The sequence below is a fragment of the Myotis brandtii genome, unplaced genomic scaffold (genome assembly GCF_000412655.1).
Source record: "Myotis brandtii unplaced genomic scaffold, ASM41265v1 scaffold793, whole genome shotgun sequence".
NCBI classification, from domain to species: domain Eukaryota; kingdom Metazoa; phylum Chordata; class Mammalia; order Chiroptera; family Vespertilionidae; genus Myotis; species Myotis brandtii.
Genome location: NW_005371193.1, coordinates 1032453 through 1045272, shown reverse-complemented (window position 1 = coordinate 1045272; position 12820 = coordinate 1032453). Strand labels below are relative to the sequence as shown.

Here is a 12820-nt window from a genome sequence, read left to right as displayed (position 1 = left end):
TTTTGATAGATGTTTTTTGTTAGCTTGTACTGACTATGATATTAAGTATTGATGATATTCATTGAATGCTTAGTCCTGGGCAAGCAAAGAGGGTTTTTCTGAGAATACTTGTGATAATTTGTTTTAAAATTTTATTCTCTTAGTCTGTAAAAATTAGAATAACAGCCTGAAACCTAGGAAATTTGACTAATAAACTGGACAACTACCCAGATCCTTGTGACCTAATACAGCTCATTCACTTCACCTTTGATCCAGAAAACATTTAGTGTGGTCATCGGGTTTTCTTTATCAAATTTCAGTGCCTACCGAATACAATGTAAAGTCAGACATGGATTCCAATTTCAGCTCCATGAGGTTCTGAGATCTTGGGAAAGTTATTTAATACTCTGAGCCTTAATTTTTTCATGTGAAAAATTTAAGGATAATAATATTCACCTTGTATAGGGTTATGAGGATTAAGTGAGGTTACACACTCTAAAATACATATCACATCACATCCTGGGTATATACTAATAGGTTTAATTCATTATGCTACCTTCTTCATCATCTTAGCTCCAACCTAACTTTTGAAACTTATATTTGCTATTACCCACCACCATCTCCTTAGCACATGTGTGTATTGACATGAGTGCATGCATACACATGTACATCCATGCACATTAGACTACTCATGGTCTTTTAAGCATGGCCTACACTTTTCTCCCTCTGTGTTTTGATTTGCAGGTTTCCCTCAGCCTTGAATGTCTTTCCTTCTCATCTTTTTTCAAATTCTACACAACTTGTGAGACCCAACTCCCCACTTCTATTAAGTTTTCCTTTACTCTTTCAGCTATATAATCTCATGCTGCTTTATTCCTGTCCCACTTTTAATGTGTGCCTTTGTTGTAGAAGTTAATATGTAATGCCCTATATTACGGTTACAGCTTTTTATGTGAGCCTCTCCACCAGCCTGTGGGCTTCTGAGGAGCAGAGGTCATAATTTAATTGGGTGCCTTGCACACAGTAAGCACTAAAAAAAGCATTGTTGTTAGGGTCTTAAATGTACAAAACCCCAAAAAAACCCTCTTTATATTTGTTTTGATTTCTAGATTTAGATTAAGCATACAAATATATATCATTATTGTTGGATTTTCCTATTGAGTATCCATGTTAGATGATTGAAATAGCAAGTTGGTTTTCAATATTTAGATTCTTTAAGCTTCCCAGATATTAAATTAATATAAGAATAAAGGTAGCCGAACCGGTTTGGCTCAGTGGATAGAGCATCGGCCTGTGGACCGAAGGGTCCCAGGTTCGATTCCGGTCAAGGGCATGTACCTTGGTTGCAGGCACATCCCCAGTGGGGGGCGTGCAGGAGGCAGCTGATCGATCTCTCTCATCGATGTTTCTGGCTCTCTATCCCTCTCCCTTCTTCTCTGTAAAAAATCAATAATAATAATAAAAAAGAATAAAGGTAGTTATTAGGCAGAGAGGTTTTTTTTAGGAAAAACCCATAGAAGTCTAAAAATAATTTACTGGGACCAAGATGGCGGCATAGGTAAACACCGCAGACTGCTGCCGCAAACAACCACTTCAAAAATACAACTAAAAGACGGAACGGACATCACCCAGAACCGCAGGAAGGCTGGCTGAGGAGAGACTCTTCAACTAGAAGGAAAAATAACAGCACACCGAGGCTCAGAGGAGGCGCAGTGTGGAAAATACTCAGGTGCGGAGGTGCGCGCGCAAAGCGGGCTGGTGGCTGAGAGCGCGGTTGTCGTTTTCGGTCAGGGGGGAGTCTCAGACTCTGAGCTCCAGATACGGGCGAATCGCTGGGGACTCGGACCCAAACGGGAGAAGCGGGAGTGTCTGGCATCAGTTGGAAGGCAGCTTTCCCTCCGAGGTTTGCAGCGGTTCCGGGGGTTCTGAGAAGCAGAGCCTCTGGGAACAGGACTGAGGGCACCATAACGGCTGGAAAAAAGAGGAACAAATGTAACCTGAACAATAAAGATTTAATTAAAAAAATAAATAAATAAAAAAATAAAAATAATTTACTGGAATTAAGGACAGGATTGAGTAGGGATTTCATTGAGGTAATAAAATTGACTTGGATGATAGGAACTGGGCTGTTTGGTTATGAATAGAGTCTTCAGTAGGACCTCTACTAGAAAAGGGGTTGGGAAATCGGTTAAATAGACAAGGGCCTGGATGCAGTATGGAATACTGTGCAGCAGTTAAGAGGGAGGTGAATCCCAAGCACTGGAGTTTTTGGAAAGATCCTAAGTGGGGAAAAGAAAAGCAAGTACAACTGTGTATACATACATTATGATCCTATTTGTAAATAGTTTTAAATTACATTTTTCTGTGCACATTTATGTTCAAACAAAAGCATAAATAGTGTGTATCTTCTAACAAGGTCTGGAAAGGTGTACACCAAGTTCATAATCATGGTTACCACTGAGAGGGAATATGTGGATATGAGAATTGAGGATCTATGAAAGTGGAGTTGCCGTTTTTGTTTCCTTTGCTTCTGAATATTTTAAATTCTTTAGCAGGAGAACATATTTAGGTGTTGCTTGTACAACTAAAAAATAAATGAAACACCAGAAAGGAACAGCATTGGGGACAGGTTTTTTGGGCTCTAAACTACAAAAGCAACCTCAATACCAAATTAATTTTAATTCCATCATCCATTTCAGGTTTTATACCGTGGGCTATTGCCATTTGAAACACACACACACACACACACACACACACACACACACACACACACACAGTGGGGGAGGAGCTTAGAAGTAGTCTTCAGAGTAATTTTTACAGGTATTATTTTCAGCTGGCAGAGGCACAGCCATAGTTCCGCTTCCAGTTCTTTTTGCAAGTTACTATTTAGGGAACTTTAAATCATTTATCTCTAAAGAAGTATCACGCCATTGCTTTTATACTATCTCATTCAGGCAGCTTTGGAGAGGGAACTATAGACCAGGAGGGAAAACAAAATGGTAAACAGATTAAGGTTCAACTTATTATATGTCTCTTGTATTGGTATCTTTTTCCTGGGGAATTTTCCTTGCTCTGTAGCTCTGGATGAAATCAATCAGCAGACATATATTCTATGTTAATGGCAAAACCTGGCATTTGGGGTTTCAGCTAGGAGAGTTAGATCTTATACCCAGTTAGCCTAGATCTGTTCTGCAGCTGCCAGTCACACCATTAACTCTAGCAAACATTTTACAAATGTAAAACAATGTACATCCAGTAAAAGACAACTTAGGTGGGTCATTGCAAATCTATCACTACATTTTAAGTACCTTAAATATCAACTCAATTTTTATATCCTTATCAGCAGTTTTCTAGTTAAGTGAAGATTACAGATATGCAAAGGGAACATTAGAACACTCTTAAACTCTTCCCATGCATTCCATATTAACAGCTATTAACATTTAACAGAGAAAAAGAACAAGGAAGGCAAATTGGACAAGAGAGAAGAAAAAGTAAGGAGTTCTAGATATAATGTATATTGAATAGGGAGTAAAGCAGCAGATGTAGAAAAAGAATTTTTAAAGAATTCTTTATATAGAAAAATTTAAGAGCAGCTGGTATTGAGTTTTAAGGTCAGAGTATCCCCATTTTAAAGCAAATGATAATTTCAAAATTGGTAAGAAAAACAATTAGAATAACAAAATCCTTGCTTTTGTCAAATCTTGGGGGTTTCAGATGTCTAGGTTGAGAAGGGAAGACAGTTCATTTCTTTCTCACATTCCTCATTCTTTAGTCTACCAGGAAGTCCCTGAAGATTTCTTTTGATAACAAGCAGTGTCATTCTAAAAACAAATGCAGCCCTAGCCGGTTTGGCTCAGTAGATAGAGCGTCGGCCCGCCGACTGAAGGATCCCTAGTTCGATTATGGCCAAGGGCACATGCCCGGATTGCGGGCTGGATCCCCAGTGGGGGGTGTGCAGGAGGCGCCGATCAATGATTCTCTCTCATCATTGATGTTTCTATCTCTCTCTCCCTCTCCCTTCCACTCTGAAATCAATAAAAAAAATAACAATTTTTTTTTAGCAGACTTAGGATTCATCTGGGCTCTGGACCACTAAATCTAAAATTGTGGCATTTAAATGAGCAAACCAGAATTCTCTAATTTTGTAGTCTGGGTTAATTATCTTAATGCTATAGTTATGCCTACTCTCTCATTCCTGTGCATTCCCTATTGTGAACTTGGTTTTTCTTCTAAAAACACGTTTGACTAATATTTTGACTCACACTTACTATGCTAATAATATTGTTTATTTCATAGACATGATTGGAAGGGTAAAGTACTTAATTAAAGTCAGAAATCTTGTGAAAATAGTATATCTTACTTTATAGCCTACCACATTATAATACTTCTGAGGTTTTAATCAAAACTAAAGTATAAAAAAGTCTGAGATGGAAACATAAACATTTGTAGGGAAGGGAAGAAGTGCTAACTTTAGAATGATCGAAGAGTTTTTAAGTTTGGTGAAATATTTTAAAAGACTCGTTGTCTTGTGTTCTTGACCAGAGCAATTTTTTCAGGGAGTGGGTTCATGATTCCTTTCTTTTCCAGATTGCAAAAGTTGAGAAGCTCAAACCTTTAGAGGTAGAGCTACGACGCCTAGAAGATCTGTCAGAATCTATCGTTAATGATTTTGCCTACATGAAGAAGCGAGAGGAGGAGATGCGCGATACCAATGGTGAGGGGAGGGCAGCTCTTGTTTCTCAATAAGAGAACCATAAAGGAATCAGATCACCAGACTTTAAATTCTGGTGTACCATTTTCTCCGTTTTGCCAAGGGTGGGGGGAGGGATGGTGTGTGGAAAGATAATTGCTAACTTCAGTGTTGCTGCTACAGGTAAATGAGCCTTGTTAGATTTTCAAGGAAATAGAAATCACTTCCATATGTAGTTGACCATATTGTCAGTTTGCTTACCATGTATCAAATTGATAGGACTAATCTTTGCAAATTTTAACATTTATATATAGAATAATGAAAATTTAAGAAAAAGCTAACTGAAATCCTACTCTTAGGCCTAGGGACAAAGTGAAGTTAATTTATTGCCTTTCCTCCCTGGCCATCGTTTAGCCTGCTGAGCCTCATTTCATTACATTTACAATGTTTTTGTTTTGATTTTTTTAGAATCAACAAACACTCGGGTCCTATACTTCAGCATCTTTTCAATGTTCTGTCTCATTGGACTAGCCACTTGGCAGGTCTTCTACCTTCGCCGCTTCTTCAAGGCCAAGAAGTTGATTGAGTAATAAGGCCTACTCTCCTCCCACCTTGTATCTCAGCCAGCAGAACATCACTGGGACGTGCCTGGCCTAAGGCATCCTATCAGCAGCACCATAAAGGCACGTTGGAACTTCTTGCCAGAACTGATGTCTCTTGGTGTGGGAGGACATGGGTTACCACCTACACCCAACAAGTCATTGAGGGACTTCTTTTTAACTTGATAGGATTTGGACTGGTTTTGCAACAATAGGACTTTGGAGTCACCTGTGACAAAAAATAGGGGTTACCTAGATAATGCCAAAGCCAGCATTTGTACTGGGTTTCCTCATGTGATCTGTTTAAACCATGTTTTCTTTCCTTCTCCCACTTGCTCACCAGCTCGGGCTTCCACTCTAGTTCCTTTACCAAGATTTGAATGACCATGTGAAACTTGTTTTATTCTCATTGTCCTCTTTGGATTTCTGTGTGAAAACACCCTTAACTTTATCTTAACCATTAGCTGAAATGTTTAGGTAGCTTCTGGAGGTATCCTTTCTTAATTTTATGTCTCATAAAAGGGTGATGGATGTGACACCTCATAGAAATGAGCTTTGAACTATAGATAACTCTTTTTAAAATTTTTCATTTTAGAGAATTAAAACATTTGTGCTCAACTGCTTGAATTTCCTTTTTGTGTAGTTATGTGTGTTTAGTTCTATGCAGTTTTATTACATATGTAAATTCATGTGACCACCATCACAAAATGCAAAACAGTTCCATCACAGGGATCCCTTGCTACCCTTTTATAGCTACAGCCACCTCCCTTCCTTACTCCCAAGCCCCAACCTCTGGCAACCACTAATCTGTTCTCCATCTCTCTAATTTTGTCATTTCAAGAATGTTATATAAATCAGTGGTCACCAACCTTTCGGACCTCACGGACCACCAGTGGTCCGAGGACCACCGGTTGGCAACTGCTGATATAAATGGAATTATATAGTATGTAATCTTTCTAGATTAACTTTTTTTGTTTGTTTTTTTCCTCACCTGGGGATATTTTTTCCATTGATTTTAGAGAGCATGGAAGGGATGGAAGGAGGGGGAAAGAGAGAAACATTGATGTGAGTGAGACACCTCGATTGGTTGCCTCCCACATGTGCCCCAACTGGGGCTAGGGATCAAACCTGTGACCCAGGTACATGCCCTTGACCAGGAATCAGACCCACAACCCTTCGTGCGTGGGCTGACATTCTAACCATTGAGCGATACCAGCCAGGGCGAGATTAACTTTTTTCACTCAGCATAATGCCCTTAAAGTCCATGCAAGTTGTTGCATGGATCAATAGTTGGTTCCTTTTTATTGTGTAGTAGTATTTCATGGTATTGATGTACCACAGTTTGTTTATCCATTTACCCATTGAAGGACATCGGGGTCATTTTCAGTTTTTGGCCATTACTAATCTTCTGTGAACATTCATGTACAGGTTTTTATGTGAACATAAATTTTCATTTCTCTGCGATAAATGCTCTCGAGGGCAATTGCTGGGTTGTATGGTAAGCATGTTTAAGTTTTTAAGAAATCACCCTACTCTTTTTCTAGAGTGAGTGCCATTTTATTTATGTACCCACCAGCAATGTATGACCAATCAGGTTTCTCCACATCCTCACTGGTATTTGCTGTTATTTATATTTTAGTCATTCTGATAAATGTATGTAATGAGACCTCATTATGATTTTACTTGCATTTTTCTAATGGCTAATGATATTGGACATCTTTACATGAGCTTATTTGCCATATATATCTTCCTCAGTGAAATATCTGTTCATGTTCTTTGCCCATTTTCTAATTAGATTATTCTTTATACTAATGAATTTTGAGCATTCCTTATATAGCCTACATATGGCTCCTTTGTCAGATATGTGGTTGCTTGAATTTTTAACATAACATGTACCAAGGAAAAAATTAGAAAATTTACCAAATCTTCTTACATGACCAGCCAGTGATTTAATCCCTGACCTTTTATGTCCCCCTGAGACATATGATATATTAAAAAACAACAACACTGGAAGGATCATCATGAATACAGTAAATACTTGAGAATACATGTTGTGAAAGCAAAGCCAAGAATCACTATGAGTATGAGGTACCTAAAGGCCAATACTGATATAAATAGAGAATGTGGATACAAATGACCATGTTTGTAAACAATTAAGAAAAATACTATCACTTGAAATTTTCCCCGCTTCTCCCAGGAAAGGAGCTAGGAGTTCATCCTTTCTGTAATCTCTTTTTAAAACCTTGCTAACTGTTGTTACAAGGCTTGTCTAATCGCAGTGGCAAGAATTACAGGACTTAGGGCCATGCAGCTTGCAGTTAAGCAGCAACATGTTAGAATTAACAGAGAACACTGCTGTGATGACCTGGATAAAGTCCAAAGATGGAAGAGGGAGTGAGTTATGTTGTTAAAATCTCAGGCAGTTCTGTTAATATTTCAGCTATTGTGAACCCAAACCGCCCCCCCCCCCCCCCCCCCTTTTGACTCCATGTATGTATGAATTTCTCTGGTATGGCATAAAAGTGGTTCATTAATTTGTGCAACATCGCCATCTGCTATTAAGTATTGATAGGAACTACTTTTGAGGACTTGGCAGCGGAATCCTTGTCAAAAAGGCAGCAGATGTAGAGAAAATCTGTGATATTACATTACTAAACGACAGAAGATACATCCAAATGAAGAGAATGACCAAATTTGTGGGTTAAGATTTCCTTAGACGTTTAAAAGTGAAGTTTTGTACCATTGGTCTAATAAGATACGCTTTCATATTTCTGACTGGTGCCTTTCCTCTTTTTACAAGCAATGAAAGCTACTTAGTTGGTTATAGTACTCTGCTCTGACAAAATGTCAAAGAAGAAAATAGAATAGGCAAATATTTGATTTTGCTGATGTTTTTGTTCCCAAATGTGATTTATGAAACTAAAATTCTTTCATGTCCTTTCCTTTTACTCATGCCAAAACTACCAACGAGAACATTTGTATTTTTGGTTTAAAGTTCATTGGTATTACACCTTGATGTTATCAAAAAAGTAAATTTATTTGCCTTCGATAAAAGGCTAGTGCAAGAGCAAATTAGATTTTAAAATGAGGATGTTATCTGTTTTCTCCGTTTTGAACCTATTTTTCAACAGGTTGTATAAAATATAGATGAGAGTGATGTGGTTTAAGTAAGCTTTGTTACACCATTGTCATAAGCCATTTTTCTGTTTGTTGAGTGGAAAGAAGCATGTGGGATTTATACAGATTCACTTGTGTTGGATGGGGATTTTTGTGTAAATTTTCTCAAATAAAGGCTAGCAGAAACCATTGTAGGTGTATTTTTCTGCTGTTACTCTTGAGTACCTCTTTGTTTGGATTGGCAGTATTCCTCCACATTCCTTAGTTTTAACATATGGCAAGTTATATGTGATAAAGTAAAGAAAAAAATATAATTATCCATAATTTACTCCAAAGTTTATGTGAGCTAGCAAAAGTTTATTATATTTTATATGTAAATTATAAATGTATATGAAAATAATTATACATCTTCAGAAAGACCAAATAGGGTTCTGAAAGCCAGGCATTCTCTCTTTTAGAAACTGCTACTGGAATTAATTCCTTTAGAGTAGGAGTGGGGAACCTTTATTCTGCCAAGGGCCATTTGGATTTTGTTTGTTTGTTTGTTTTGTTTTTGTTTTTTTAAATATATTTTACTGATTTTTTACAGAGAGGAAGGGAGAGAGATAGTGGAATCGAACCCGGGACCCTTCACTCCGCAGGCCGAAGCTCCATCCACTGAGCCAAACCGGTTTCGGCGGGCCATTTGGATTTTTAAAAATATATTTTTATTGATTTCAGAGAGGAAGGGAGAGGGAGAGAGAGAGAAACATCAATGATGAGAGAGAATCATTGATCAGCTGCCTCCTGCAAGCCCTCCACTGGAGATCAAGCCCGCAACCTAGGCATGTGCCCTGACCAGAAATCGAACTGTGACCTCCTGGTTCATAGGTCGATGCATAACCACTGAGCTACACCGACTGGGCCCATTTGGATATAACATCATTCAAGGGCCATACAAAATTATCAATGTAAAAACTATTTTATCAAATATTTAATTAACTCACCCCTAATGCCTTGGCAGGGCCAAAACAAATGATTTCACAGGCCTTATATGGCCCAAGGGCTGGATGTTCCCACCCCTGCTATAGAGAACCTTCACCTTACCCTCCTTCCTTAAAATACCTCTCCCAATTTAGAACCCCTCAGAACTTGCTTATTTTGGCCCATCACATCTATGCAAAACCTCACTCCAGCAAGTAAAGGCCATTTTCTCCTTTTATTTGCAGTTGAACATCTATAATAATAAAATTGTAATATGCTAATTAGACTGGACGGCTGAACAGTGGAACGACCATCAGGACAACCTTCAGGACGAAGCCGGGGCTGCAAGGGTCGAGCCCCTTGCAAGAATTTCATGCATCGGGCCTCTAGGTTTTCATAAAGCTTCTTTCCAAGAGCAACCTGAAGTGCTTTGCATGCTCACTGGCTGACCCTCCACTTCCGGTACCCAGAAAAATGGGTAATTTGCCAGTGAGTTTATACAAAGTAGTGGTTCCCAATATCTGAGTATAACTAATTTAACATCAGAAATGTCTTCTTTCTCACTGAAGTTTTACTTTTAGAGAACATAATACATACAGCAGACCTTATCAACGAATTTAAATTTAATAGTCTGAAAAGTATCATATACTTGTTAAATGGTAGTACTTTTTGCAAATTCACTCTGCTACAGTGGTGTCCCACATGAGCCCCAAGTATAATTTTAAATTTGTAGTACCCCATTAAAAAAGTAAAATTAATGTGTTTAATATATCCAAACTAGCATTTTAATGTGTAGTCAATATTAAGATGATAAATGAGATATATTGTTTTTTCATATAAAATCTTTGAAATCCAGTATGCATTTGATAGCTACAGCACTTCTCCATTCAGACTAGTCCTACTTCAGGTGTCCAATGGCTGCATGTAGCTAGTGGCTGTCATATCAGATCATGGAGGTATAGATTTTGCTTGGTACTTTGGTAGATTCTTTAATCTTTTTTTTTTCTTTAATCTTTACAGTAACTCTGTGGCCCCTGGGGATCTGCATTCATAAGTGAGAACTTCTGCTATATAGCATCCTAACTGTTCACTTGTTAAAATATAACATGGAAATACCTGTTTTTGACCAAAGGCACTTTAAAATCAGTTATACCTTTAGAATGTTGAGTTTTTCTGGACTTATGAATATTCAAAGGTCAGATAACTTAGTTTTATTTATACCCATTTTGAAGAAGAAATGAGCATGAGTGCTTACATTTGTCTGTTAAGCTTATATTAGTGCATTATAAGTAGAACAATGCACAATATCAGGCTAACCAAATTATAGAAATTATCATTGCAGAGATGCCAGAAAAATGAAGCTTTAAGCTTTGGCTGAACCCTATTCAGTTTCTCTAAAGTGAAAGTCAACACTTCTGGTTTTAAGTGATTTTTTTTCCCATTCTTTTTACTCAAGAAGACATTTATTGAATATCCTGTTTAATGTGTTAAGCTAAACTCTGGAGTAGACTCGATAAATAAGCAATACCCATCCTCAAAGTGCCTTCTAATTAATAGGAGGTGGTAATTGGGATGGTCTTTACCCAGAATTATTTTACTACTTTGTTTAACCAATACTGACAGGAAGCCTTCACTAACCCATTAAGTTTGTCTTGGAAAAATGCCCCTTCTAAATGCCTTTCTAGAAGTCTTATAACACTATCACTTATATACAGTTATCCTTATAATTACTTCATTATCTGTCTGGTACATGGACTGTGAGACCATGTTTATTTTGTTCTCTCTTGTAACCCATCATCTGGCACAAGTTGGTACTCAGTGTTTGTTGAATGAATAAACTGAAAATTCAAAAAATATCTGTATAATAAAGAATTCTGGAATGGAACCAACAAAATAAAATGTAATGGGTTATCAGTCAGTCTTGCATTTAGGTTAAAAAATGTTATATGCATACAAGACAATAGCGACATGATACTCAACAAATAATTTTTAAGCCTATATTATCAAGCACTTTTCGAGGCACTGATGGTATATAGCTGTGGACAAGAGTGCAAAATCCTTTCATGGAGCTTATATTCTAATGAATGAAGATAGCCAATAAAGTAAACATAATAAACAAGACATCAATATTTTATAGATAAGTATTGTGAAGAAAATAAGGAGTGATGTGATCTGGTGGGAGGGCTGTGGTACTTTATGTATTTTTTTTTTTTTTTGTTAACCCTCACCTGAGAATATTTTTTTCTCCCTTGATTTTTAGAGAGAGTGGAAGGGAGGGAGAGAGTCCGAGAGAAACATCAATGTGAAAGAACCAATTGGTTGCCTCTGGCAGGCATTCCAACCTCGGCCAGGGATCGAGCCTACAACTGAGGGACATGCCCTTGACTAGAATCAAACCTGAGACCCTTCAGTACACGGGCCAATGGTCTAACCATGGAGCTGTGCTACTTTAGATTGACTGGATATGAAAAAGGTTTAGTTAAGTGCAAGCACAGTGTAAGCAAATCATCATTATAAAGGCTGGTACACTAATAGAACAGAAACATTGGATCTAGGTCAAAGGAGACAGAAGACCCCTTTACTTTCCTATTCAGACCCAATGCTATGCAGAGTGTAGGGTACTTTAAAAGGAATGTTGATGAATTGTAGAGGTCAGAGGAATGTGAAATGATTAGTTAGCCCTCACCCCATTATACCAATTTTCTTCCTCTAATTTTTTAAAAATATATTTTATTGATTTTTTTTTTACAGAGAGGAAGGGAGAGGGATAGAGAGTTAGAAGCATTGATGAGAGAGAAACATCGACCAGCTGCCTCCTGCGCCCCCCCCCGCCCCCCAGTGGGGATGTGCCTGCAACCAAGGTACATGCCCTTGACCGGAATCGAACCTGGGATCCTTCAGTCCGCAGGCCGATGCTCTATCCACTGAGCCAAACTGGTTAGAGCTTCTCCCTCTAATTCGCTGTCACTATCACTATCACCTAGTTAAAAACCTGGAAGTGTCTCCTGGACTCTCACATTTACCTCAACAACCATATCCCTCCTGACTGATCACCAAGTTTAAATGTTCCTTGGATGGATTTCTTCAACCTGGACCTCTCTCCACCTCCACTCAACACTGATAGCTCCTTAGTGCCTCTTCTTTTCTTAGAATATAAATAGCCTCTTAACTGGTCTTCCTGCCTCCAGTCTTTGTCTTCCACATTGTCATCAGAGTTCTTTGTAAAATATAACTTGGATCTTATGTAAGGTGACTGTATTGTTTATTGTCTGAGCTGGGCACTTGAGCAGAAGAAGGCTCTATTATGCTGGGACTTACCCAGCAACTAAGGACATACAGTCATACTAATCATATACTTCCTTAAAAATCTCCAATAATTTTCCATTGCCCACAGGAAAAGCCAAACTATAAAACTATATTTGAGGCCCTGTCTCCTTCTTCTACCCCACATGCACCCTGTCCTCCAGCCAGG

General features: G+C 38.1%; 1 protein-coding gene across 1 annotated transcript in view; it reads left to right on the top strand.

Annotated features, from left to right (window-relative positions):
* Window positions 1-5891, top strand: part of TMED10 (transmembrane p24 trafficking protein 10) — a 34031-nt gene extending 28140 nt beyond the window's left edge. The window contains exons 5-6 of the mRNA XM_005883586.2: window positions 4567-4693; window positions 5138-5891. Of these exons, the coding sequence (XP_005883648.1) occupies window positions 4567-4693; window positions 5138-5259 (249 nt within the window). The 3' untranslated portion in view covers window positions 5260-5891. The remainder of the gene's footprint in view (window positions 1-4566; window positions 4694-5137) is intronic.
* Window positions 5892-12820: the final 6929 nt, after the last annotated feature.